Source organism: Diaphorina citri, unplaced genomic scaffold, assembly GCF_000475195.1.
Source record: "Diaphorina citri unplaced genomic scaffold, Diaci psyllid genome assembly version 1.1 scaffold212, whole genome shotgun sequence".
Lineage (NCBI taxonomy): Eukaryota > Metazoa > Arthropoda > Insecta > Hemiptera > Psyllidae > Diaphorina > Diaphorina citri.
In genome coordinates, this window is record NW_007377649.1 from 172,659 (window position 1) to 199,806 (window position 27,148).

The 27,148-nt window shown below is 34.2% G+C and overlaps 2 protein-coding genes across 4 annotated transcripts; both read right to left on the reverse strand.

Annotated features, from left to right (window-relative positions):
* Positions 1–2,337: 2,337 nt before the first annotated feature.
* On the reverse strand, positions 2,338–6,515 carry LOC103506063 (transmembrane protein 192). Of its 3 annotated transcripts, XR_541202.3 has the most exons (7): positions 6,299–6,515; positions 5,853–5,976; positions 5,219–5,447; positions 4,913–5,077; positions 4,567–4,648; positions 3,914–4,187; positions 2,338–3,764 (listed from the first exon to the last, which is right to left on the reverse strand). XR_541202.3 is itself a non-coding variant. In XM_008470444.3 (6 exons), the coding sequence occupies exons 2-6, from the start codon at positions 5,955–5,957 to the stop codon at positions 4,049–4,051; spliced, it is 720 nt and encodes a 239-aa protein (XP_008468666.1). In that variant the 5' UTR covers positions 5,958–5,976; positions 6,299–6,515; the 3' UTR covers positions 3,855–4,048. The 3 variants fall into 3 exon arrangements, 1 of the variants encoding a protein (XP_008468666.1); XR_003390609.1 differs by lacking the exon at positions 6,299–6,515 and having other exon boundaries at positions 5,853–6,113; XM_008470444.3 differs by lacking the exon at positions 2,338–3,764 and having other exon boundaries at positions 3,855–4,187.
* Positions 6,516–13,518: 7,003 nt separating this feature from the next.
* Positions 13,519–20,838, reverse strand: LOC103506075 (insulinoma-associated protein 1a-like). Its single transcript, XM_008470457.2, has 2 exons — positions 19,714–20,838; positions 13,519–14,886 (listed from the first exon to the last, which is right to left on the reverse strand). The coding sequence occupies exons 1-2, from the start codon at positions 20,325–20,327 to the stop codon at positions 14,556–14,558; spliced, it is 945 nt and encodes a 314-aa protein (XP_008468679.2). The 5' UTR covers positions 20,328–20,838; the 3' UTR covers positions 13,519–14,555.
* Between the last annotated feature and the right edge of the window lie 6,310 nt (positions 20,839–27,148).

Sequence of the window (27,148 nt, forward strand, 5' to 3'; positions counted from 1 at the left end):
TATAGCTTTGCTGTATTAGTAAGTAAAAACAATAGAACTGATGATAACCTACACAATAACTGAATGGATGTGTTCACCAGACTTCAAGTTACTTGCGATTTCCACTGATGAGGTCCCATGAAACTTTTCAAATTGAGACGATAAAGCAAACGTAACTGCCTATTCAGCCTTTGATTTTTATCAGTAGGGACTTTGAACTTTTCTGTTTGAGGTTTCCTCTTCTCTAAGCTTAAGCTAGCCTTTTGAATAAATTGATAAAAAATGCAAAAACTACTAAAAACAGCTGGGTGCTTTTGTTTTGATATTTGTGCTGAGCTCTAGCGAAATTTGCTAGAACTACCTACTAACTTGATTCTCGAGAGACAAATTTAAAGATTGCTAGCACATTGCATACTCAAATGAAATTCACGGCGTTCATACAAAACTACCTTCGCTCTGACTTTTGAACAGTGATAGATAGGTCGCCACGCCAGCCTAGTTGGCTTGTTTTGTAGCGCGTCTGCCTTGTAAGCGCTAGGCCGCTGGTTCGATTCCAGCCCGGGGCAGATTTTATCCTCGACGGATAATGTTCGTTCTCGGAACACCTGGCTTTCTCCTATCCTGCCTCTTAATTCTCTGTTCGATTTCGGGACGATAAGACCTTAGCAGTTATTCTCTCTTCCTCTCTCTCTCTCTCTCTCTCCCTCCCACCCTTTGTAGCATTGGTATTAGCTATCCAAGATTTGCTGCTGAAAATCGAAAGAACTGACTAGAACGAAAGAAAAATCATAGGATTTTAAAAAATAAAATTCAATTTTATTATTTTATTGTTAGATAATAAGACAGTACTGTATAAAAAATACAAAAGGGCGTCTTTGTTAGAACATTACATAACTTGTGCACAGACAATCCTATACAAGGAATGCATGGAAGTTAATATTGATTTTAGTCATTAGTATTTGGACAAGGCCATTATAACAACAGGTATACACTTTAGTATGTGTTCAGTTGTTCAGGACTTGTTTGAGTACTTCAATATCAACCATTCTGTTATCCATATAACATATTATGTACTTGACAACTTGAAGGAGATAAAAAATGATTCTGAAAAAGAAACAAAATAGGTGTCATTATCTGTCTATATAAATATTATAAATATGTTTAAACATAAGAAGGTAAAACACAAAGGTAAGTAGGTAGGTCTGTGTTATAACTAATTTGTATTTGGCACTTGAGACGAATCGGTGAACAAACTCTGGATACTAAAAGATCTTTAACATCCCTAGATCTACATATATCTATCTAGAGTCTAGACCTTCTAAGGACCTACGTAAAGGTAGGATCACACGATTTGGCAGAGCGACATATAATCTGGCGATTTTCTATGGTGCATGTGTAGCAAAAATTTGATGCCACACGAAACAAAGACCGATCACACGGTATGGAAGAGAATTTTGCCTGATTATAATATTTTATATGTCGCTTTGTCATATCGTATGATTCTAACTGAAGAATCTAATTATAGAAATAAAAGAAAGGTATTCCAAGGCTTGAAAGTCAAAGAAAATGTTGGAACCGAAATTTATGCCACCAAACATCATTTGATTTTCAAGCCCTATGAAATGGATACCTGTGTAAATAAATGGATATAATTTGTACATAGAAATGTCAACAATAATTTAGAAGACATAAAAAAAATTGTACACACAATGAATGAGCACAAATTTGAACAAGAGAAGAAGAAAAATAAAGGAACTCTAACTTTCTAAGGTGTTAACACACAAAACACGAAAAAATTCATCTTGCGTTTCGTGAGTTACAGACCGAAAATATATTTTGCTATCTTATCCAACTATCTATTAATTTTTCTTATCTAAAATTCGAGAAAATTAACCACTAAGAATATAATTTTTTCAACATCTGAATAAAAGTTCCATTACAAATCGGATATGAGCTCTAAGTCTAAATAAGGGAAAAAAATAATATATCACAAAATAATTTAAATACAACATAATAATCCGATGATTGACAAAGAACAGAAAAAAGGATAAATGAAGAAAATTCAACTGCACTGACAACTCTTGAGGCACAGAGGCATAATACCATCGTCAACGCAACAAACATCATTTGATTTTCAAGCCCTATGAAATGGGTACCTGTGTAAATAAATGGATATAATTTGTACATAGAACTGTCAACAATAATTTAGAAGACATAAAAAAAATTGTACACACAATGAATGAGCACAAATTTGAACAAAAGAAGAAGAAAAAAAGGAACTCTAACTTTCTAAGGTGTTAACACACAAAACACGAAAAAATTCATCTTGCGTTTCGTGAGTTACAGACCGAAAATATATTTTGCTATCTTATCCAACTATCCATTAATTTTTCGTATCTAAAATTCGAGAAAATTAACCACTAAGAATGTAATTTTTTTCAACATCTGGATAAAAGTTCCATTACAAATCGGATATGAGCTCTAAATCTAAATAAGGGAAAAAAAATAATATATCACAAAATAATTTAAATACAACATAATAATCCGATGATTTACAAAGAACAGAAAAAAGGATAAATGAAGAAAATTCAACTGCACTGACAACTCTTGAGGCACAGAGGCATAATACCATCGTCAACGCACCTTGCATTCTCATTTAAATCAGCTCTTTCCCGATCTAGAAACTTACTTTCTATAACCCCTCTATATTTTTCCTCAGATTTTTGTAAACAATTTTTTTAATCTCTATTTAAGGACAAAATAAATCATGGTACCTACCTAATAGAAAGTAAAAATGAAGTGAAATTAACCATGTGCATCATGAAATCAACTTAAATTAAACTTACATTACACAACACTATCACAATAAAATAAAACATTACAAATGTCTTAAACCTACGAGTATTATCATAAGCTACAACTAAACATCTCACCCTAAATTTAAAATCTACCAGGAACAAGCCTTTCTTTCGTCAAAAGCATAAAAGAGCCCAACTTGTTTGGGACAAAATTGAAGTGAAAATTTATACCTACATATTTAAATAGAAATAGTTTGGGAAGATGGCCAAATTCTGTATTTCTCAACAAGTTACTTTCAAACTTAAATTAGGTTGAACAATTCATATCTTTTGAACTTACTGGACATACAATAAGAATCCCTGATAATTAGCTGAATTCCCTTTAAGAATGAGCTATTAATTTTCTTAATTTATAATATGAGACTAACCAGTCTCTGTGGACTGTTTATAAGCAATAAGCATGTTTATAATGAAATTTTTGACAAAGGAAGACACAACATACAAACTTTTGTTCACAAAGACATCATCTACATACTTGGATATGGACACCTTTTGCAAAAGAGAGCACTTTCAAAATCCTGTACACTTTAGTCTCATCACGACATTTCAGCATAAAACTCCAATTATATTATGACTATCTCTCCCAAATATGCAATTTATTTGGAAACACTATATTTGAATTTTAATTTGTAACAAATTTTACTTCACAATGGTCTCTGAAACTCTGAAGGCATTGATCAACTTTTTTAAAGGGCTCTAGAACTTTAATCCATCCTTCCTAACAGTCCAAAATACCTTATCCACACCATCAGCATTATCACTTGGCACTAATGTCCGGTTTCACAAAAAATTGTTAAAAGAACTCAAGGATTTAATTCCCCATCTAGCTAAAAAAAACAAACTGAAAAAGATAACTACTACCAACATATCTGCCAAAGAGATTTATATCACAGCATTTCGAAGAGCCTCCTTGACTAATTCTGTCACCTCTATAAAGAATATTGTTAAAATAACTCAAGGATTTAATTCCCCATCTAGCTACAAAACAAACTGAGAGAGATAACTACTACCAACATATCTGCCAAAGAGATTTATATCACAGCATTTCGAAGAGCCTCCTTGACTAATTCTGTCACCTCTATAAATTTTCTTTTTACCAAAGGAATTTTGGGGGATTTCAATTGGTATATCCAGATTATCCAGTAGGTAGTTCCAGTTAGGACTCTGTGAAACCGGACATGAAGCAGACACCTTACCAGTTACTTGAACATTTAAACATCATTGATGACCAAACTAGGAGCGTCCCTCCTGAGGGACAACTTCTCAGTGAGCTTCTTGTTGATTTCCCGGTAGTAATCAATCAGATCGGCTTGCTTTGTGATCAGATCATCAATTTCCTGATCCGAAGGTCTGTTGAGAGGAAAATATGAATTAGAATCTTAGGATAAGTGAAGAAATTGGTAAACTAACTAAAAGGAAAGCTCTTCTAATTTGGTACCGTCTCCCTTTGTTTCTCCAGACCCCAATCACATGCAACATTATCAAGTGTAGCAAAAAAGAAAAGTTTTCCTAACAATATAACTTTTTTTTCAATGATTTTCTCTCTTACCTGCATCCAATATATAGACCAGGCATCTCTTGCTCACTTTAACTAAAAAGAAAGCTCTTCTAATTTGGTACCGTCTCCCTTTGTTTCTCCAGACTCCAATCACATGCAACATTATCAAGTGTAGCAAAAAAAAAGTTTTCCTAACAATATAACTTTTTTTTCAATGATTTTCTCTCTTACCTGCATCCAATATATAGACCAGGCATCTCTTGCTCACTCATTTCAGACTGAGGCTGCAACTTGTTGAATTTCCGCACTTTACCTGAAAAGAGGAGAGAAAATCAAAATATGTATATTATTATGAAATTCAAATTACCATTTAAAACATGGGACAGTACTGTGAAGGCATTTGTGTCTTTATGACAGGCGACCAAAGTTGATTGACAATAAATGGAACAAATAAAATGTAAATGAGGTCAAAGGATTTTAGAGGAATGTAAAAAAAAAGTGTCTACCTTCCTCTGACTGAGGTTGATGTTGACTGACCTTAGTGTGAACCTAATTTTAGTATTTGGGTTAGACTTACGTGTGTATTTGATCATGAGATATAGGATAGCAAGACACTGAATCAACACAAGGGCAGACAACTGATTAGCTGGGGAAGAGAGAAAGTCTTCGGTACCACATGTGAAAAGTTTGTTTTGGTTGATAATGAGAAATGTGGCCAGAAGAGCAATCATGAGGATATTTCCTGAAATGAGACAAACAATAGAATACACAGAAAGTGGGACAAAAATAAAATATGACACCAAGTGTTTGGTGAGGTATTGTCCAAGAAACAGAACTAAGCCATCATATTAAAAGACTTACCAATGAAGTATGTCATACTTACCGATGGAAGCCACAAAGAATGTGAGAATAATATAAGGCTGCACCTCCTTATAAAAAGTGATATAACCTCGTAGTTTCAAGTAGTAATGTTTACGTCGGAAGTAATCCTGAGAGAGTGCGGTGAGAATCCAGGTGGTGACATTGCAATAAATCATAACAAAGTAGAGATCACATTTGACTTCCACATCAGTGATTATAAATGAGGCTATAGACACAGCACTGTACATGAGCTGGAATAAGAGAAGAAAATCAAATTTAATTGATGACTATCTATCCCATCAAGGCAGGCTGTTTCTTTCCCTATTTGTCTTTTTTCTCATTCTCCCTCTATTATTCATCCTTATTCATGTTGCCTTGAAATTTCTAGCCTGTGTTACAGCCTATAACTAGCCAGACATGTTCCAAATACACAAAACCTTATTTAAACTGGGAGTAAAGGATTTTTCAGTCTCATTCTAGCAGGGTATATACTATTATATTCTAAAAGAATATAAAGATGGCTACAGCCTATAACTAGCCAGACATGTTCCAAATACACAAGACCTTATTTAAACTGGGAGTAAAGGATTTTTCAGTCTCATTCTAGCAGGGTATATACTATTATATTCTAAAAGAATATAAAGATGGCTACTCACAATATAAATGCTATAGAAGACAATAAGTGGATACACCTTGAGTGGTTTGAATGTTCCTGGGTTGGCAACAACATAGCTGAGGACTCGGTCCTGGTCGTCAGACATGACTTTAAACTTCTCTACACTGAAATTCGGAAATATGACTTATTTCAAACATAACGTAAATGAAAACCAAGTATAATTGAGCAATAGGAATTATTCGTACGAGTACCTATGTATATCCACATCTGTGAGCAAGTAGACAACAGTAAGTAACCTCTGTTACAACTAATCATATTCACAGTGAGCCTTATGTTATCAACTGCCATGTAAGTCTACTGTAAATATTTAAATTGCACTCTGAACTGGCTTGGCTACTGTATCAGTCCTGTAAATCATAGGCTAAATTAGGACCTATAGCTTTGCTGTATTAGAAAGTAAAAACAATAGAACTGATGATAACTTACACAATAATGAATGGATGTGTTCACCAGACTTCAAGTTACTTGCGATTTCCACTGATGAGGTCCCATGAAACTTTTCAAATTGGGACGATAAAGCAAACGTAACTGCCTATTCAGCCTTCGATTTTTATCAGTAGGGACTTTGGACCTTTCTGTTTTCTGTTTCAGGACTTTCAGGTTTCCTTTTCCTCTTCTCTTCTAGCCTTTTGCTTGCCTTTTGATTTGATAAAAAATGCAAAAACAGCTGGGTGCTTTTGTTTTGATATTTGTGCTGAGCTCTAGCGAAATTTGCTAGAACTACCTACTAACTTGATTCTCCAGAGACCATTCCAGAGACAAATTTAAAGATTATTAGCACATTGCATACTCAAACGAAATTTACGGCGTTCATACAAAACTACCTTCGCTCTAGCTTTTGAACAGTGATAGATAGGTCGCCACGCCAGCCTAGTTGGCTTGTTTTGTAGCGCGTCTGCCTTGTAAGCGCTAAGCGCTAGGCCGTGGGTTCGATTCCAGCCCGGGGCAGATTTTATCCTCGACGGATAATGTTCGTTCTCGGAACACCTGGCTTTCTCCTATCCTGCCTTAATTCTCTCTTCGATTTCGGGACGATAAGACCTTAGCATTTATTCTCTCTTCCTCTCTCTCTCTCTCTCCCACCCTTTTTTCCTTTTTAGCATTGGTATTAGCTATCCAAGATTTGCTGCTGAAAATGGAAAGAACTGACTAGAACGAAAGAAAAATCATAGGATTTTAAAAAATAAAATTCAATTTTATTATTTTATTGTTAGATAATAAGACAGATAATTACTTTCTCTATTTTACAAACAAAATTAAATAAAGTGTGCAAAATAAATACACATGAAAATAAAAGAGAAATTAAGAACGAAGAACAAACGACAAGAAATTTTTTAATAATAAATACCTATGTATATTCAAATAATAGACGCATATCTACAACCTATTTTCTTCAAAAAATAAATTAATCTTATTATGCCTACCTACAAGTATTTGATGGAATACATATTATAGTTTTATAATTAGATATTCGACGTATATTTACTTTATAATTACGAGTAAGTGACTAAAAGTTAAATAACTAGATTAAAGACTAGGGGGATGTGTGGATCTGAGATCAATCGGAAATTTTACAACATTTCAGCACAAAAAGGAAATTGTGGAACACAAAGATATTCTGGGTAAGATCACCATTGATTTGATCTGACATTTCAAACGTGGAACACAAAGAACAGATATTCTTGGTAAGATTCACCATTGATTTGATTTGACATTTCAAACGTGGAAGATTTTTGAATGACCCAAAAAGAAGTCAATAAAATTTATAATTACAATAGAATAAGTACATATTTTCTCGATTTTAATTAAATAGGTATCAACGTTTTTAAAAAATCTCCCATTAACAAAATATCCGTCATGGGTCCCATTGTTTCACTTTTTGCGTCTGGCTTTCTATTATCCTGTCCTCCTTCTCTCTTCCATTTGGTGACAATAAGACGGAGGTCTACAATTGCCTCTATCAAACCTATAGGGTCCAAAAAACCTTAGGGAATCTACATAATTCCCTACCTACCAACCTATAGCATACATTTTTGTGGACTGCAAACAGTAAATTTTTTGACTATTTTTAAAGTTACCATTACCGATCAATTACGACAAGAAGCAAAAAACACATCTATGTATATTGTATATCTACTTTGGGATTCGCTTGAGAAAGATTTGTGCTGCACTTTAATGACCATTAACACCCTGCACTGTGACGCAAACTGTAATTTGTCGAGTGTAAAAGTTCAATTGCTAAATTTTAATGTAAACTCATTTAGAGCTAATTTGTTTTATTTGTTGCCATATCATTAGAAAACTGAGCATAACAATGGTTTGAAAGTGGCGAAAAGTACAACGAAAATTTCGCTGACAATAAAAACTTATCTGGGGTAAATTATAAAATGTGATTGGTATTGGGCCTATTGGCGATAATATCGAACTGAAGTGTTTGAATGAAAGAATGAACGCTAAATTTCCAGCACAGAGTTGAAAAACTTCGACCCGCCCGAGAATCAAATGGGGGACCTCCGAGTTAATACCTGCACTAGGCCACGGAGGCTACTCTATGCAGTAGAAGCATTTGCTTTACTTTTATGCATACCATTGTGACCTAATACCTAATGTTGAATGTGATAGATATTGGGCCTATTGGCGATAATATCGAACTGAAGTGTTTTTCCTATGTAGTTTATATCCCTGTATTGAGTCACCCAATTTGGCTGAAAGCAAACTGTTTAGGAACGTTGGAAACATTGGTCGGAAGGACAATAGGTATGGTGATAATTTGGTTGTCTTATTTACACATTATATCAACGCAACTGCAGACTATGTCTATGCAGTAAAAGCATGAATGAAAGAATGAACGCTAAATTTCCAGCACAGAGTTGAAAAACTTCGACCCGCCCGAGAATCAAATGGGGGACCTCCGAGACTCCGAGTTGATACCTGCACTAGGCCACGGAGGCTACTCTATGCAGTAGAAGCATTTGCTTTACTTTTATGCATACCATTGTGACCTAATACCTAATGTAAACATAATTAATTAATCTTATTATGCCTACCTACATGTATTTGATGGAATACATATTATAGTTTTATAATTAGATATTCGACGTATATTTACTTTATAATTACGAGTAAGTGACTAAAAGTTAAATAACTAGATTAAAGACTAGGGGGATGTGTGGATCTGAGATCAATCGGAAATTTTACAACATTTCAGCACAAAAAGGAAATTGTGGAACACAAAGATATTCTGGGTAAGATCACCATTGATTTGATCTGACATTTCAAACGTGGAAGATTTTTGAATGACCCGAAAAGAAGTCAATAAAATTTATAAGTACAATAAAATAAGTACATTTTTTCTCGATTTTAATTAAATATCAACGTTTTTAAAAAAATCTCCCATTAATGAAATCTCCGTCCTGGTCCCATTGTTTCACTTTTTGTGTCGAAAGTTGCTTCTTTTGACCCACACATTTCATGACTAGAGTTTCACTCATGCTCAATCCAGTGAGCTTTTGCCTTAAAATTATTCCTTAACTTCTAAAATTTGAAACAAAATGCAACTTCTTAAACATAATATATGCAGTTGCGACGCTTCATCCGGCACTGATTTGGTTAAAGTAATAGTTTCTGGGTGCGGATTTAAAATTTCTAACTAGTCCCCAAAACTTTTGGAAAGCGTCACCACTGCGATATAAAGGTAGGTTTAGACGAAGCGAGTCTACTCGCGTACCAAGACTCGTTTCCTCCTCGCACATCAAAACTCATCCTCGCGCCACTGTTTACACGAAACGCGTTTTCTCGCTTGGAAGGGTGAGCCAGGCATTTTGAAACAAAATGCAACTTCTTAAACATAATATATGCAGTGGCGATGCTTCATTCCTGATAGTGAGGGAACAATCCGGCACTGATTTGGTTAAAGTAATAGTTTCTGGGTGCGGATTTAAAATTTCGAACTAGTCCCCAAAACTTTTGAAGAGCGTCACCACTGCGATATAAGAACCTTATTTTCAAAATGTCAAGCACGTAAAAATGGCCAAGAGACGTTTTTCACAACAACTACCACTGATTTCTTTGAAATAACAATAGGGCCATACCAAGTTGGATTAGCTATCATGGTACTAAAAGATTACTTTAGAATGGAGCTATACCTCAGCTCAAACCAGAGTTTATCTCTATGTCTACAATCTGAATAATCTATCCAGAGTAATTAGCCCTTGACTTTTTTTATGACTTTAGGGTTCTCCTGAAGAAGCTTTTCTAGTAGTGTGTCTCTCAACCATCTTCTTGTGACGGACCCAGTCTAAATTCTAACAGTACCAAGAGACCTTATAGGATCTTCTGGCTAAGTAACACCTGCGTTACTTATGGAACATTGCTACCCGTGTAAGCTATCTCTCTGAGGAGACGAACTAACATAGAACTAACGAAACATGACAAATATGGAGAAAAAAAAATCATCTAAGATAGATGCAGAAGAAAAATGATATTAAAAAAAAAAATAATAATAATAATAAAAAAAATGATGATTTTACCATTATGATGAGAATTACTGGCACAGGTCCACGTATAATAATCCATTTTGACATTATTTTATCAAAAGTTATAAACATCATCTAAGATAGATGCAGAAGAAAAATGATAAAAAATGTTGATGATTTTACCATTATGATGAGAATTACTGGCACAGGTCCACGTATAATAATCCATTTTGACATTATTTTATCAAAAGTTATAAACAACGATTTCAAAAATTACATAAAAGATACAATATTCAATACAGTAGAGTAGATTAACATAGAGTCCAATAAAATTAAATATATGATTAATAATTTTCTGTACAGTAAGATAATGAATAATTTAAACATAAAATTAAAATCACAATAAACCTAAAAAGGTAATACCTAATATCTACAAATAATATAGTTTTTATAATAAAATTTATCAGTTTGGTTATACATTGCACAGCATTACAGAAAGAAAAGATACAAGGACTATGTATCCAGATAAATTCACTCAGCAACAAGCTCTCTAGAAAATACACCTAACAAACAACATGAAAATCTCACTAAGTATTAGGAAGATGTGAAGTCATTTATGCGAGAATACCAATGGAGTTGAAGACCAGTTAGGTACCTATGTAGAAGAAAAGACCAATTAGGTGACAGAAGAAATGGTCTGGAGAACTGGATATGATTTTAAAGGTAGGTCCCCTAGGTATCAATCGTGTAACTACCTTGATAATTAATAAGATTTTAATGTTGATTTTTTTCACCAAGAGTAGGTTCAGAGCACATACCTTTTTGAGATCAAAAATTACATTAAGAAGGGAAAAAGAGATTGGGAGATTCTGTATTTTATTTTTTAAAATGAATTATTATGAAATTCAAATTACCAATTGAAAGCATTTGTGTCTTCATGACAGGCAACCAAAGTTGATTGACAATAAATGGAACAAATAAAATGTAAATGAGGTCAAAGGATTTTAGAGGAATGTAAAAAAAAGTGTCTACCTTCCTCTGACTGAGGTTGATGTTGACTGACCTTAGTGTGAACCTAATTTTAGTATTTGGGTTAGACTTACGGGAAAATACACCTAACAAACAACATGAAAATCTCACTAAGTATTAGGAAGATGTGAAGTCATTTATGCGAGAACACCAATGGAGTTGAAGACCAGTTAGGTACCTATGTAGAAGAAAAGACCAATTAGGTGATAGAAGAAATGGTCTGGAGAACTGGATATGATTTTAAAGGTAGGTCCCCTAGGTATCAATCGCGTAACTACCTTGATAATAATTAATGAGATTTTAATGTTGATTTTTTTTTCACCAAGAGTAGTTTCAGAGCACATACCTTTTTGAGATCAAAAATTACATTAAGAAGGGAAAAAGAGATTGGGAGATTCTGTATTTTATTTTTTAAAATGAAATTTTATAAGGAAATTTTGTAGGGGAATCTAAATGTGAGCCCCGATATTTTCTTGCTAAATCTAAACATATCTAAACCCCGATATTTTCTTGCTAAATAATTATTACACAACTTTATTAGCAGCACCTAGGATCTTCTCTTTGTAAAAAAGATATCTTTGGATACCCCGATATTTTCTTGCTAAATAATTATTACACAACTTTATTAGCAGCACCTAGGATCTTCTCTTTGTAAAAAAGATATCTTTGGATTTCTAGCTGTTTTCCACCTTTTATGACTCTACCCACTAAATTGTTTAGAATTAAGACTACCTTAATATATCAACTACCTAATTTAGATACAATCGTATACATAATGTTTCTACAAACTACATAATTATTTATGTACCCACCTAACTTATACCTATTCAACTACCTAATTTAGATACAATCGTATACATAATGTTTCTACAAACTACATAATTATTTATGTACCCACCTAACTTATACCTATTACCTAAATAAAACCTTATAAATAGCCTAATACTAATTTCGACCATGTGATGACTACCTATGGACAATGGACATGGGACTAGATTTTATGTTACTGAGACTAGAATAATCTTATTTAATATTTATATCTAAGGGACTAGATTTCGTGTTGGTGAGACTAGAATAATACTATTTATAACTCTGGGCTAATAGATTTTCTGTTAGTGAGACTAGAATAATCCTATTTATGACTATGGGACTAGATTTTGTGTAAGACTAGAATAATCCTATTTATAACTCTGGGCTAATAGATTTTCTGTTAGTGAGACTAGAATAATCCTATTTATGACTCTGGGCTATCTATTTATAACTCTGGGACTAGATTTTATGTTAGTAAGACTAGAATAATACTATTTATATCTATGGGACTAGATTTTGTGTTAGTAAGACTAGAATAATCCTATTTATAACTCTGGGCTAATAGATTTTCTGTTAGTGAGACTAGAATAATCCTATTTATGACTATGGGACTAGATGTTAGTAAGACTAGAGTAATCCTATTTATAACTATGGGACTAGATTTACTGTTAGTGAGACTAGAATAATCCTATTTATAACTCTGGGACTAGATTTTCTGTTACTGAGACTAGAATATTCCTATTTATAACTATGGGACTAGATTTAGTGTTATTGAGACTAGAATAATCCTATTTATAACTATGGGACTAGATTTAGTGTTAGTGAGACTAGAATAATCCTATTTATAACTCTGGGACTAGATTTTCTGTTACTGAGACTAGAATAATCCTATTGATAACTATGGGACTAGATTTAGTGTTAGTGAGACTAGAATAATCCTATTTATAACTATGGGACTAGATTTAGTGTTAGTGAGACTAGAATAATCCTATTTATAACTCTGGGACTAGATTTTGTTACCGAGACTAGAATAATTCTATTTATAACTATGGGACTAGATTAAGTGTTAGTGAGACTAGAATAATCCTATTTACATCTATGGGACTAGATTTTCTGTTGCTGAGACTAGAATAATCCTATTTATAACTACGGGACTAGATTTTCTGTTAGTAAGACTAGAATAATCCCATGTATTTATATGTATGGGAGTAGATTAAGTGTTAGTGAGACTAGAATAATCCTATTTATAACTATGGGACTAGATTTTCTGTTAGTAAGACTAGAATACATAATCCTATTTATAACTCTGGGACTAGATTTTCTGTTAGTAAGACTAGAATAGTCCTATTTATATCTACGGGACTAGACTTTGTGTTTGTGAGACTAGTATAATCCTATTTATATCTACGGGACTAGATTTTGTGTTAGTAAGACTAGAATAATCCTATTTATACCTATGGGACTAGATTTTGTTTAGTGAGACTAGAATAATCCTATTTATATCTATGGGACTAGATTTTATGTTAGTGAGACGAATAATCCTATTTATATCCATGGGACTAGATTAAGTGTTAGTGAGACTAGAATAATCCTATTTATATCTATGGGACTAGATTTTATGTCAGTAAGACTAGAATAATCCTACTTATATCTACGGGACTAGATTTTGTGTTAGTAAGACTAGAATAATCCTATTTATATCTATGGGACTAGATTTTATGTCAGTAAGACTAGAATAATCCTACTTATATCTACGGGACTAGATTTTGTGTTAGTAAGACTAGAATAATCCTATTTCCTATTTATATCTACCGGACTAGATTTTGTGTTAGTAAGACTAGAATAATCCTATTTACAACTATGGAACTAGATGTTAGTGAGACTAGAATAATCCTATTTATATCTATGGGACTAGATCGAATTTTACTGTGACTCTACCTATTGGACAAGATTTTGACTTATTGAGACTAGAATAGTAGATCAATCCGATCTTCAGGAATATATTAGGGAGAATACATTTCACCTTACATCTACGACTAGCCAGATTGTTCTTAAACTACATACAAATTCTTAAAACTACCTAATCGAAAATATCACTGGAGAGCCAATAAAGTTGTGCGTTAATAAATAAGTGGTAAATGGTAGGTGATCCGTGGGGATGGGAGGTTGATATTAATATCTAAGTACCCACTTAATCTTTTTGGAGTCTCTTAGAAATTTGAAACAGTGCTAATAAAAGAATGGACATTGATTTTTGGAAGGTATCTATTGAATAGTAAAACGATCTCTGAGGTATGTGCTTGTACTTACTCACTGTGAAATAAATGTGGTGATATCCAAGAGAATGGATGATAGTACCAAAACGGGTGTCATTTGGCCTCCTCGACAGTTTGGAATCCTATATTATTCAATGGAGTTCCCAAAATAGGTGACGTCATCCCGGAACTGAGGCAGCCTGATGAATCATGATTCTGGAGATGTTTCTTCAAGTAAGCTTGCCTCCGGAATACTTTCTGACAAATGTGACACGGAAAAATTGCAGAATCATCACAACTATCTTCTTCCGAGGATTGAAACCTTTGCTGGTCAGGAGCCACCTTGGGTTTATGCCACCTCCGATGAGATGCCAAGTTGGCGGGACAATTGAAAACTTTATCACATTCTGGACACCTGTATTCGACATGAACTATCCTGGAACACCTGTGTTGAGCGAGCTGGAAAGCATCGTCATATAACTCCTTGCACAACCTGCAGATATAGTCACCAATATGATTTTCTATCTTGGCGATTTCAGCCTTTGCCTCCTCCGTCACTTCAACTACATTGAATGCAGGGTCTATGTCACCTTTACGTACCACCAAAGTTTCATCATCCCTCAGCTGCCGGATGATAGTTCCCGACACTGGTGAAGATGTTTCTTCATCGAAATTTAATTTCTTTATAGTTTTATGTTTTTTACTTACGGCAGGAAACTTTGGTGAATTCTGTGGTTTCTTCTCTGGTGTGAATTCCTCCGAACATTTTGATTCTGATTTATTAAAATTCGAACACACATTTTCCGAACTAGAATAACACTCGGATATATTTCTTTTCCTAATTGGTAATGAGGATTCGGAGTATTTCTTAGGTGATGGCGTGGACGGTGGCGTGATGGGCACTAGGGTAGACTTGATGGAGAGATCCAATGGTGATAGCGGTTGCTCGTAGACCCAACATAATCGCGGATCTAAATACTGACGGAAAGACGTATCGATAGGAGTAAACGCGGAACTGTAGGATGAGAAATCGAGCTGATGGTATGCTCCCCGCAACATTCTGTAATGCACTGACACATGTTTGTTTGGGATTTTTGAATGTAGAGTCTTGCAACCCTTATTTTCTATTTCAGCCAATCAGAACGCGTAACTCCTCCTCACGCGCATGATCCTCAGATTTTCTATCTTCTACAATAGCTATTTTATTTTCATCAACCCTCTTCACTCAACCGAAATTTTGCACCTTTTCATTGCACCAGGCTAGGGGCATGACAAGTCCCGTTCTTCTTTCCAGATGTGTTGAAGCATGCCCCAGACTTGCCGCTATTACCGTGTATTGTAATAGTAATAGAAATGAAGATCAAGATGTTTTTCAAGATTGAATGAAATAGCATCATGTGTGATTTCTTAAGACAGGTTTCTTTGCTGACTTGTTTTATTCCTTGGTATAATAAGAAGGGTGATTTTTCTTTATCATGCAATAAAATATTATTTATGTTATGAATTTTCGATCCCTCTCAATTAGCTGACACAAGTTCTACTAATCAAATAACTTACATCATGTTTGGGGAGAACTTTCAAATGAAATTGAATGTCTCTCAGTAAGTCAGGATAAATTAATTTACGACTCGTCGCATTCAAAGGCTTAAACAGAACATTATCTTCGAAATTGTTTGCAAACAACGGTCATGTGCTTTTCTGTTTTTATTATCGTCAACGTTTCAATATTCGGCTAGTGGCCCAGGACCGGTGTAGAGCTTTCTAAATTAATTTCCCTGCACGTGTGAGGGTTACCCGTGCATTAAGTTTTTATTTTACGAGGCGGCTGTTTGTTCTAGTTAGTAATACGCATTTAATTAGACTGAACGATGTTTGATTTCAGCGCGCAGTCAACTGAAAATACCACACATTTAATTCGGAATGTCAGGGAAAATTACTATTGGTTGAAGTTATTACGTTAAATTATTACGTTAAATTACTTACTGAAATAGTAAAATAGCTAGTCAAGAAACGATGACCAATCCATCAATGTGAAAGGCTAATGATAACTTGATAAAATCAATGATCAACGTTCTCCACGAATGCGAGTTTGTAGTTCTGACATCTCCACCAATATGAATAGATTGTGGTTGTGACATCTCCACTAATGAGAGTTTTGTTACCTTCCGAACATACATAGGTATGTTTGTTCTTTTTAGTATTATGAAAGTATCGATATTACATAAAAGTGAAAATTATAAGGTTTGGTTCGCAAGTTCATTTGTACACATCAACATGTGGGAAACAAAAGGACATTATACCCTGAGGCCCAAGATATCAATGTCTTCCCCAGGGTCTCAATGTCCCAAGGGAAGTGTAATGACTCAGAAATTGAATTCACGTGCCCTTATTACCTCAAGAAACCCTGCAAGACTGTCATATCATACCAGGAAGTACATTGAGCTCTTCCTGTGAAATAATAAGTGCTTGGAGTACGGTTTTAAAGAGGTGTTAATTACTCTTGTGACAGAACCAGTTGGGTTGGAGTAGATATGTGTATGGTGACTCAGTGTCTAGGAGTAGGTATAGGAAATAGGGAAGGAATAGCAGAGTATATCCAGTTGTAATAAGGAGCTCGGTAGCGCTCCGCCCTGCCAAGTCAAGAAAGTTTAACCGCGCTACTAGAGATATGTGACAGAACCAGTTGGGTTAGAGTAGATATGTGTATGGTGACATTGGTGACTCAGTGTCTAGGAGTATAGGAAATAGGGAACGAATAGCAGAGTATATCCAGTTGTAATAAGGAGCTCGGTAGCGCTCCGCCCTGCCAAGTCAAGAAAGTTTAACCGCGCTACTAGAGATATTGTACGCCACAGAGAAAGTAGCCGTTTTCAGGTACTTGTAGAGGAAAAACTACAAATGGTGGAAGAAAACGGATTTAATTTTATGTATTACCTTCCAAAGTTGAATGAAAATTCCTTCTGTTCAAAGGAAGATGAGAATATTTCCCGTTATAATAGAGACATTTCTTGTTCTAGATAAGAAATGAGGAAAAGTCATCAAATCGAAAGAAAATCTGAGGGAAATGGTTCACATATTCACGTGTCTGATTCAAAACCACATTCTCACATTCTTCAGATAATTACAAAATTCTCCAAGTTATTGAACAGCATTCCTTGTCCTATAAGCACAAGGCTTGTGTAGGACATTGATAGAAAAATAACAATGATATTAGATAGGTATTTACCTAAGTTACGTATATAAATGAATTATTTAAGGTGCATATAACTCTGTCATTTGAATTCTGCTCTTTTCAAGGAATAATTATGATAAGGAAGAATGTTTTCCCCTATTTCTCGTTATAATAGAGACATTTCTTGTTCTAGATAAGAAATGAGGAAAAGTCATCAAATCGAAAGAAAATCTGAGGGAAATAGCTCACATATTCACGTGTCTGATTCAAAACCACATTCTCACATTCTTCAGATAATTACAAAATTCTCCAAGTTATTGAACAGCATTCCTTTCTAATTTTCTCTGAAAAAGTAACTTTTTTCCTCCAAAGAAAAATGGAAAGTAATAAATCTTATGACGTTCCTACGTACGATCTATATAAAATCATCTCTGGTCAAATAGATTCAATGGATTTGGTTGGCAGTATTCACTTCAAAATCCCATGCAATAGAACCAGAGCCTACAATCCAATAAACTTTTTTGAAATTCCTTCCCACAGCCATTCTGACCTATCACCTCTTTTCAATCTATTAAAAATATACAATATTTACAGTGAAAACCTTGATCTGTCAGTATCTTTTAGTAAGTTCTCAAATCAAGTTGCAAAATGTTTTATTCCTAATAGCTAGGTACGTAAATATTATGTAGGTAAATGTTTACATTCTATGTTTTTATTTTATTTTATCCCCCCTCGTATTATCTCATACAAGTAGATTTAAGGAATTTTGTAAATTACATGTAACATGCCATAATATTGTAATAAAATATAATTGAATTGAATTGAATTGAATTAGGGTCTCGGAGATGAAGTAGAAAAGGGTCTTGTTTCTAACATTTGTTTAATAAGTTGTAGATATTGCCGACCTTAACTTTTTCAAATCCATGGGTCACTGAGAGGAAAAATACAAGGAGATCCCCACAAGGTTGTAAAGGTGTGTCCACACATAATCGACGGCCGTCGATCGATGTCGACTATGTTTGGACACACCTTAAGATACTACTTATATTAACCTGAAATCAAGGTAACTGCAGTTTCTTTTTGCCTTACAAAAAAAAAAAAATAAAATAAAATAAATAAATAAAAAAAAATACATATTTCTCGGGAGGAGAGTAGAAGATGATCTAGCTTTATGTCAATTTGGTAATTTTGTCCCGTCTTATCCTTTTAGTTGTGTTATAATTTATTTGTAATCTTTCATTCTAAATCACAATAGGGGCTTCAGATTACGAGTTGAAAAGACTGAAAAAGACTTGAAAGGTCTAACGTTCCTACTGAAGGTGCATTTACAATGCGTCTTATTATTATTATTATTATTTGCAAAGGTTTTGCTTCTGTGCACCCTTTGAAAAAACCTTTTCTTGCTCTTTATCAAACCTCGGTCTATTATTTACAACGAGAGAGGGTCTAGCTGAAAATTTGTGTTGTACCTACCTTGCAGTGTGACAATATGGAATCCCTACATGGTGATAACTGAGATAACCCTGTAAGTTTGAAAATAAAAGACCAGAAACTCCATCTTTGTCATCTGTTTACCTGTGAACATTAGTTTCACTTTTATCATCTGAAGAGATTATTGTTATTGTTGTCAATTTGTGATGGATTCCTTATTTTCAAATTGTCCTAGCACGTAAAAATGGCCAAGAGACGTTTTTCACAACAACTACCACTGATTTCTTTGAAATAATAATAGGGCCATAACAAGTTGGATTAGCTATCATGGTACTAAAAGATTACTTTAGAATGGAGCTATACCTCAGCTCAAACCAGAGTTTATCTCTATGTCTACAATCTGAATAACCTATCCAGAGTAATTAGCCCTTGACTTTTTTTATGACTTTAGGGTTCTCCTGAAGGAGCTTTTCTTGTAGTGTGTCTCTCAACCATCTTCTTGTGACGGACCCAGTCTAAATTCTAACAGTACCAAGAGACCTTATAGGATCGTTTGGCTAAGTAACACCTGCGATACTTATGGAACATTGCTACCCGTGTAAGCTATCTCTCTGAGGAGACGAACTAACATAGAACTAACGAAACATGACAAATATGGAGAATGAACACCTGTGTTGAGCGAGCTGGAATGCATCGTCATATAACTCCTTGCACAACCTGCAGATATAGTCACCAATATGATTTTCTATCTTGGCGATTTCAGCCTTTGCCTCCTCCGTCACTTCAACTACATTGAATGCAGGGTCTATGTCACCTTTACGTACCACCAAAGTTTCATCATCCCTCAGCTGCCGGATGATAGTTCCCGACACTGGTGAAGATGTTTCTTCATCGAAATTTAATTTCTTTATAGTTTTATGTTTTTTACTTACGGCAGGAAACTTTGGTGAATTCTGTGGTTTCTTCTCTGGTGTGAATTCCTCCGAACATTTTGATTCTGATTTATTAAAATTCGAACACACATTTTCCGAACTAGAATAACACTCGGATATATTTCTTTTCCTAATTGGTAATGAGGATTCGGAGTATTTCTTAGGTGATGGCGTGGACGGTGGCGTGATGGGCACTAGGGTAGACTTGATGGAGAGATCCAATGGTGATAGCGGTTGCTCGTAGACCCAACATAATCGCGGATCTAAATACTGACGGAAAGACGTATCGATAGGAGTAAACGCGGAACTGTAGGATGAGAAATCGAGCTGATGGTATGCTCCCCGCAACATTCTGTAATGCACTGACACATGTTTGTTTGGGATTTTTGAATGTAGAGTCTTGCAACCCTTATTTTCTATTTCAGCCAATCAGAACGCGTAACTCCTCCTCACGCGCATGATCCTCAGATTTTCTATCTTCTACAATAGCTATTTTATTTTCATCAACCCTCTTCACTCAACCGAAATTTTGCACCTTTTCATTGCACCAGGCTAGGGGCATGACAAGTCCCGTTCTTCTTTCCAGATGTGTTGAAGCATGCCCCAGACTTGCCGCTATTACCGTGTATTGTAATAGTAATAGAAATGAAGATCAAGATGTTTTTCAAGATTGAATGAAATAGCATCATGTGTGATTTCTTAAGACAGGTTTCTTTGCTGACTTGTTTTATTCCTTGGTATAATAAGAAGGGTGATTTTTCTTTATAATGCAATAAAATATTATTTTTGTTATGAAATTTTCGATCTCTCTCAATTAGCTGACACAAGTTCTACTAATCAAATAACTTACATCATGTTTGGGGAGAACTTTCAAATGAAATTGAATGTCTCTCAGCATGCAATAAAATATTATTTATGTTATGAATTTTCGATCCCTCTCAATTAGCTGACACAAGTTCTACTAATCAAATAACTTACATCATGTTTGGGGAGAACTTTCAAATGAAATTGAATGTCTCTCAGTAAGTCAGGGTAAATTAATTTACGACTCGTCGCATTCAAAGGCTTAAACAGAATATTATCTTCGAAATTGTTTGCAAACAACGGTCATGTGCTTTTCTGTTTTTATTATCGTCAACGTTTCAATATTCGGCTAGTGGCCCAGATAAATTAATTTACGACTCGTCGCATTCAAAGGCTTAAACAGAACATTATCTTCGAAATTGTTTGCAAACAACGGTCATGTGCTTTTCTGTTTTTATTATCGTCAACGTTTCAATATTCGGCTAGTGGCCCAGGACCGGTGTAGAGCTTTCTAAATTAATTTCCCTGCACGTGTGAGGGTTACCCGTGCATTAAGTTTTTATTTTACGAGGCGGCTGTTTGTTCTAGTTAGTAATACGCATTTAATTAGACTGAACGATGTTTGATTTCAGCGCGCAGTCAACTGAAAATACCACACATTTAATTCGGAATGTCAGGGAAAATTACTATTGCTTGAAGTTTTTAGGCACTAAGTACCTAATGTACTTACTTTTCTAAATAATATACCTATAGGTAGGTACCTATTCAGAACTAGAAATAGGTTAATATGCAAACCATTATTTTTATTATTTATTTTTTTTTTATTAATATTATTATTACGTTAAATTACTTACTGAAATAGTAAAATAGCTAGTCAAGAAACGATGACCATTCCATCAATGTGAAAGGCTAATGATAACTTGATAACCATCAATGATCAACGTTCTCCACAAATGCGAGTTTGTAGTTCTGACATCTCCACCAATATGAATAGATTGTGGTTGTGACACCTCCACTAATGAGAGTTTTGTTACCTTCCGAACATACATAGGTATGTTTGTTCTTTTTAGTATTATGAAAGCATCGATATTACATAAAAGTGAAAATTATAAGGTTTGGTTCACAAGTTCATTTGTACACATCAACATGTGGGAAACTAAAAGAACATCATACCCTGAGGCCCAAGATATCAATGTCTTCCCCAGGGTCTCAATGTCCCAAGGGAAGTGTAATGACTCAGAAATTGAATTCACGTGCCCTTATTACCTCAAGAAACTACGTACGAGTATAAAAATTAGTTAGGTCCCTACTAATGAATTTTCTTGGATTTCCAGGGAGAGACGTAAAGTTCAATGTCCGCTCTCGGCATCCATCTATCCACATCTCAAAATTCTTCTTTATTTTTGTACATTTAACTATCTAACTACTTTAGACTTAAATTCCTAGATGAAATTATTCACCCATTTTACAATGGTTAGGTATGATTTTTGACATATTATAAATCAAAAGGTTGTACCAACCCTACAATCAAACACACTCAATGAGCATATTGTGAAAAACTGGTTGAACACAAATTAAAACACTCTTTTTTTTTGTTCAGGTGATATGAAAGGAGCAAAATTTTGAATTGAAAATGCATATTATTTGTCAAATGAAAGGTTTAAAAAGAGGTAAAGGTTCAGATATAAAGGCTTCAAGATACGTAGACCTTTACAGCAAAGAAGATGCTGGAGTTCTATTGTTTACCAAAGCCAGTCCTAGGTTGCTGACCTAGTCTCCGCTTTGTAATTTTGTAATGGGGACGCGTGTGTAGGATTTACAAAGCCACGTGCCATGCACCTGGTCCGTATTTTTCTTTGTAGAAATCTTCAACCCTATTACCCTCAACCCGACTCCTAGGGTCTCGGAGATGAAGTAGAAAAGGGTCTTGTTTCTAACATTTGTTTAATAAGTTGTAGATATTGCCGACCTTAACTTTTTCAAATCCATGGGTCACTGAGAGGAAAAATACAAGGAGATCCCCACAAGGTTGTAAAGGTGTGTCCACACATAATCGACGGCCGTCGATCGATGTCGACTATGTTTGGACACACCTTAAGATACTACTTATATTAACCTGAAATCAAGGTAACTGCAGTTTCTTTTTGCCTTACAAAAAAAAAAAAATAAAATAAAATAAATAAATAAAAAAAAATACATATTTCTCGGGAGGAGAGTAGAAGATGATCTAGCTTCTGAGACTAGAATAATCCTATTTATAACTATGGGACTAGATTTAGTGTTAGTGAGACTAGAATAATCCTATTTATAACTATGGGACTACATGTTAGTAAGACTAGAATAATCCTATTTATATCCATGGGACTAGATTTTCTGTTAGTAAGACTAGAATAATCCTATTTATAACTCTGGGACTAGATTTTCTGTTAGTAAGACTAGAATAGTCCTATTTATATCTACGGGACTAGACTTTGTGTTTGTGAGACTAGTATAATCCTATTTATATCTATGGGACTAGATTAAGTGTTAGTGAGACTAGAATAATCCTATTTATATCCATGGGACTAGATTTTATGTCAGTAAGACTAGAATAATCCTACTTATATCTACGGGACTAGATTTTGTATTAGTAAGACTAGAATAATCCTATTTATATCTATGGGACTAGATTTTATGTCAGTAAGACTAGAATAATCCTACTTATATCTACGGGATAGCTTTATGTCAATTTGGTAATTTTGTCCCGTCTTATCCTTTTAGTTGTGTTATAATTTATTTGTAATCTTTCATTCTAAATCACAATAGGGGCTTCAGATTACGAGTTGAAAAGACTGAAAAAGACTTGAAAGGTCTAACGTTCCTACTGAAGGTGCATTTACAATGCGTCTTATTATTATTATTTGCAAAGGTTTTGCTTCTGTGCACCCTTTGAAAAAACCTTTTCTTGCTCTTTATCAAACCTCGGTCTATTATTTATTATTTGCAAAGGTTTTGCTTCTGTGCACCCTTTGAAAAAACCTTTTCTTGCTCTTTATCAAACCTCGGTCTATTATTTACAACAAAGACAGGGTCTAGCTGAAATTTGTGTTGTACCTACCTTGCAGTGTGACAATATGGAATCCCTACTTGGTGATAACTGAGATAACCCTGTAAGTTTGAAAATAAAAGACCAGAAACTCCGTCTTTGTCATCTGTTTACCTGTGAACATTAGTTTCACTTTTATCATCTGAAGAGATTATTGTTATTGTTGTCAATTTGTGATGGATTCTTTTTGGCGCTAAAATTTCATCATGTGGATTAGAACTCTATTGAAAATTGGAGCTTAATGGCTTACTAAATAATTATCTATGAATTAATTTTGATTTCTTCCAAGATGTGAAGTAAACTTCAGAGCTGTGTACAAGAGGAATACTTGCTAATAGGTTAAGGGGGATTATGTCAACCTCATTAGTTTTTTTTTTAGTTTCAAAAGCAAGCAATTATGTAGAATTCTAGGTAGATATTAAGTTGTAGGTAATAAATTCTCCTTTACATTTTTAATTTTTTAGACTTACGTACACGTACCTATGTACGTTAGAGGGTTAAGAATATTAAATTTGTAAAACATTTTTTTAATTTTTTAGACTTACGTACACGTACCTATGTACGTTAGAGGGATAAGAATATTAAATTTGTAAAACATTTATTAATACCTATCTGAAGTTTTTTTTTATTATTATTATCTGAGGTAGCTGTAAAAAGGTGCAAGAAGAATACTTACCTAGATTTCCCTTTCTCCCCTATCCGAAACAGTAAAAGTGAAAGGAAACTGTTGATCCTTTTGTTTGAATTTTATAACATTTTTTAACACACAGAATTATTATTTTGTTGATTGGATTAATTCGATAAACCGGATCCTAAATCATAAGATGAGGGTTTAGAATTACCTACCAACAGGATTTAGTAGAGATAAAAAAAAATATATTAAGTGTTTAATTTTATACCTAGAAAAAACAAGCAGTTTAATGTATAAAATGTTTACTGACAAAATTTACTTTTTTTTTTCGACGTCATACCTGAGCATTTGACGAACATTTGAAGTTCTTATTTACAACAATGTGAATAAATGCTAATTGCTGATTCGAGGTTAATTGAGAACAGATCAGATGGATCATTGTATATGATTGTAAACTTTTATAATCATTGTTTTGCTTTTACTTTTCCCACTTATGTAGGCTTGACATTTTCCAGTCAGTTTCTTTTTAGAATAGCCAAATTTTGGGAGCAATGTGAAGTACTATGCACATTCTCTGATAGATTACATATCGAAGATGGTACCTACATACCTATGCCTCAAAATACGAATTTGATACTCTATTTCCTTTCCTTCAAGTTCCGCTTTAAGCTACAATATTGCAGCACCTTTTGTACTTAGTTTTGCTAATCCGAAGGTGAAGTACCAATTTCCTGTGAGTTTGTATTGATCCTTGGCACGAGCTACAGATTTTGATTTGAATCTCTATGATGGTATATTATTTTTCAATTTTTTGTATGGGATCTGTCACTCTGTCTTCTTTTTGTTAGAGACTTCTTCTTCTTCTTCTTCATCTTGCCAAGGATTTCAGGAGAATATCTTCACTTTTCACATCCTTTTTACAATCTGTTACTTTGTTCTTCCGTTATGTAACATGAAAACTGGGTTTACTTGCAGGATACATAGGCATTGTATGCCATTGCCATACTTTTGCCTCGGTGGCGTAGTGGTCAAGACGCTCGCCTGGGAATCAGGAGGTCAATTTTTTTGTATGGGATCTATCACTTTGTCTTCTTTTTGTTAGAGATGTCTTCTTTTTTCTTCATCTTGCGAAGGATTTTAGTAAAATATCTTCACTTTTTCACATCCTTTTTTTCCACAATCTGTTACTTTGTTCTTCCTTTGTGGAACATGGCTCAGTTTACTCAGTTACTTGCAGGATACGTATTGGATGCCATACTTTTGTTACTATCCTTACGAACTGATAAGTCAGTTATAGTTATACCATCAAACATGCCATTCTAATAGTCTATTTTTTCGATGTCCAGTCTATTTTTCCGATAGTTTTCCTAAGACTGTCTTTACATGGAATAAGTTGACTTGTTTTGATGACATTTGTTTTCTTTCCTGAAGTTTAATGAGCAGGCAGGGGGAGGGGGTGTATAAAGTTGATACAAAATGAACTTTGTGATGGATTCTTTTTGGCGCTAAAATTTCATCATGTGGATTAGAACTCTATTGAAAATTGGAGCTTAATGGCTTACTAAATAATTATCTATGAATTAATTTTGATTTCTTCCAAGATGTGAAGTAAACTTCAGAGCTGTGTACAAGAGGAATACTTGCTAATAGGTTAAGGGGGATTATGTCAACCTCATTAGTTTTTTTTTTAGTTTCAAAAGCAAGCAATTATGTAGAATTCTAGGTAGATATTAAGTTGTAGGTAATAAATTCTCCTTTACATTTTTAATTTTTTAGACTTACGTACACGTACCTATGTACGTTAGAGGGTTAAGAATATTAAATTTGTAAAACATTTTTATTAATACCTATCTGAAGTTTTTTATTATTATTATCTGAGGTAGCTGTAAAAAGGTGCAAGAAGAATACTTACCATACCTAGATTTCCCTTTCTCCCCTATCCGAAACAGTAAAAGTGAAAGGAAACTGTTGATCCTTTTGTGTGAATTTTATAACATTTTTTTAAAGCACATTTATTATTTTGTTGATTTGATTAATTCGATAAACCGGATCCTAAATCATAAGATGAGGGTTTAGAATTACCTACCAACGGGATTTAGAAGAGATAAAAAAAAAAAAAATAAGTGTTTAATTTTATACCTGAAAAAAACAAGCAGTTTAATGTATAAAATGTTTCTGTCAAAATTTACCTCTTCGTTTTTTTTTTTTTTTTTTTTTTTTTTTTAAGAAGGAAAAAAATGGTTTTTAGGGAACCCCATAGAGTTCCTCTGTATACTGAGAACCTCCAGCGATACAAGACATGGAATAAGAATTGCCTTTTGCATACATTTGAAATTCTTATTTACAACAATGTGAATTGCTGATTCGAGGTTTAATAGAGAATGGATCAGATGGATCATTTTCTATGATTGTGAACGTTTTATTATTATAGCCTCCTCTACTTCTTCTTCTTCTTCTTCTTTTCCTCCACCTCCTCCTCCTCCTCCTCTTTCTTTTGCTTCTTTTCCCACTTTTTTAGGGTTGACCTTTTTTAGCCAGTCTCTTCTTAAGAGTACCTAGCCAAAATGTAGGAGCATTGTGAAGCACCAAGTACCTACTTTCTGTTTCTCCTTTCTGGTAATAGATTATACATCGAAGATGGTACCTACAAAC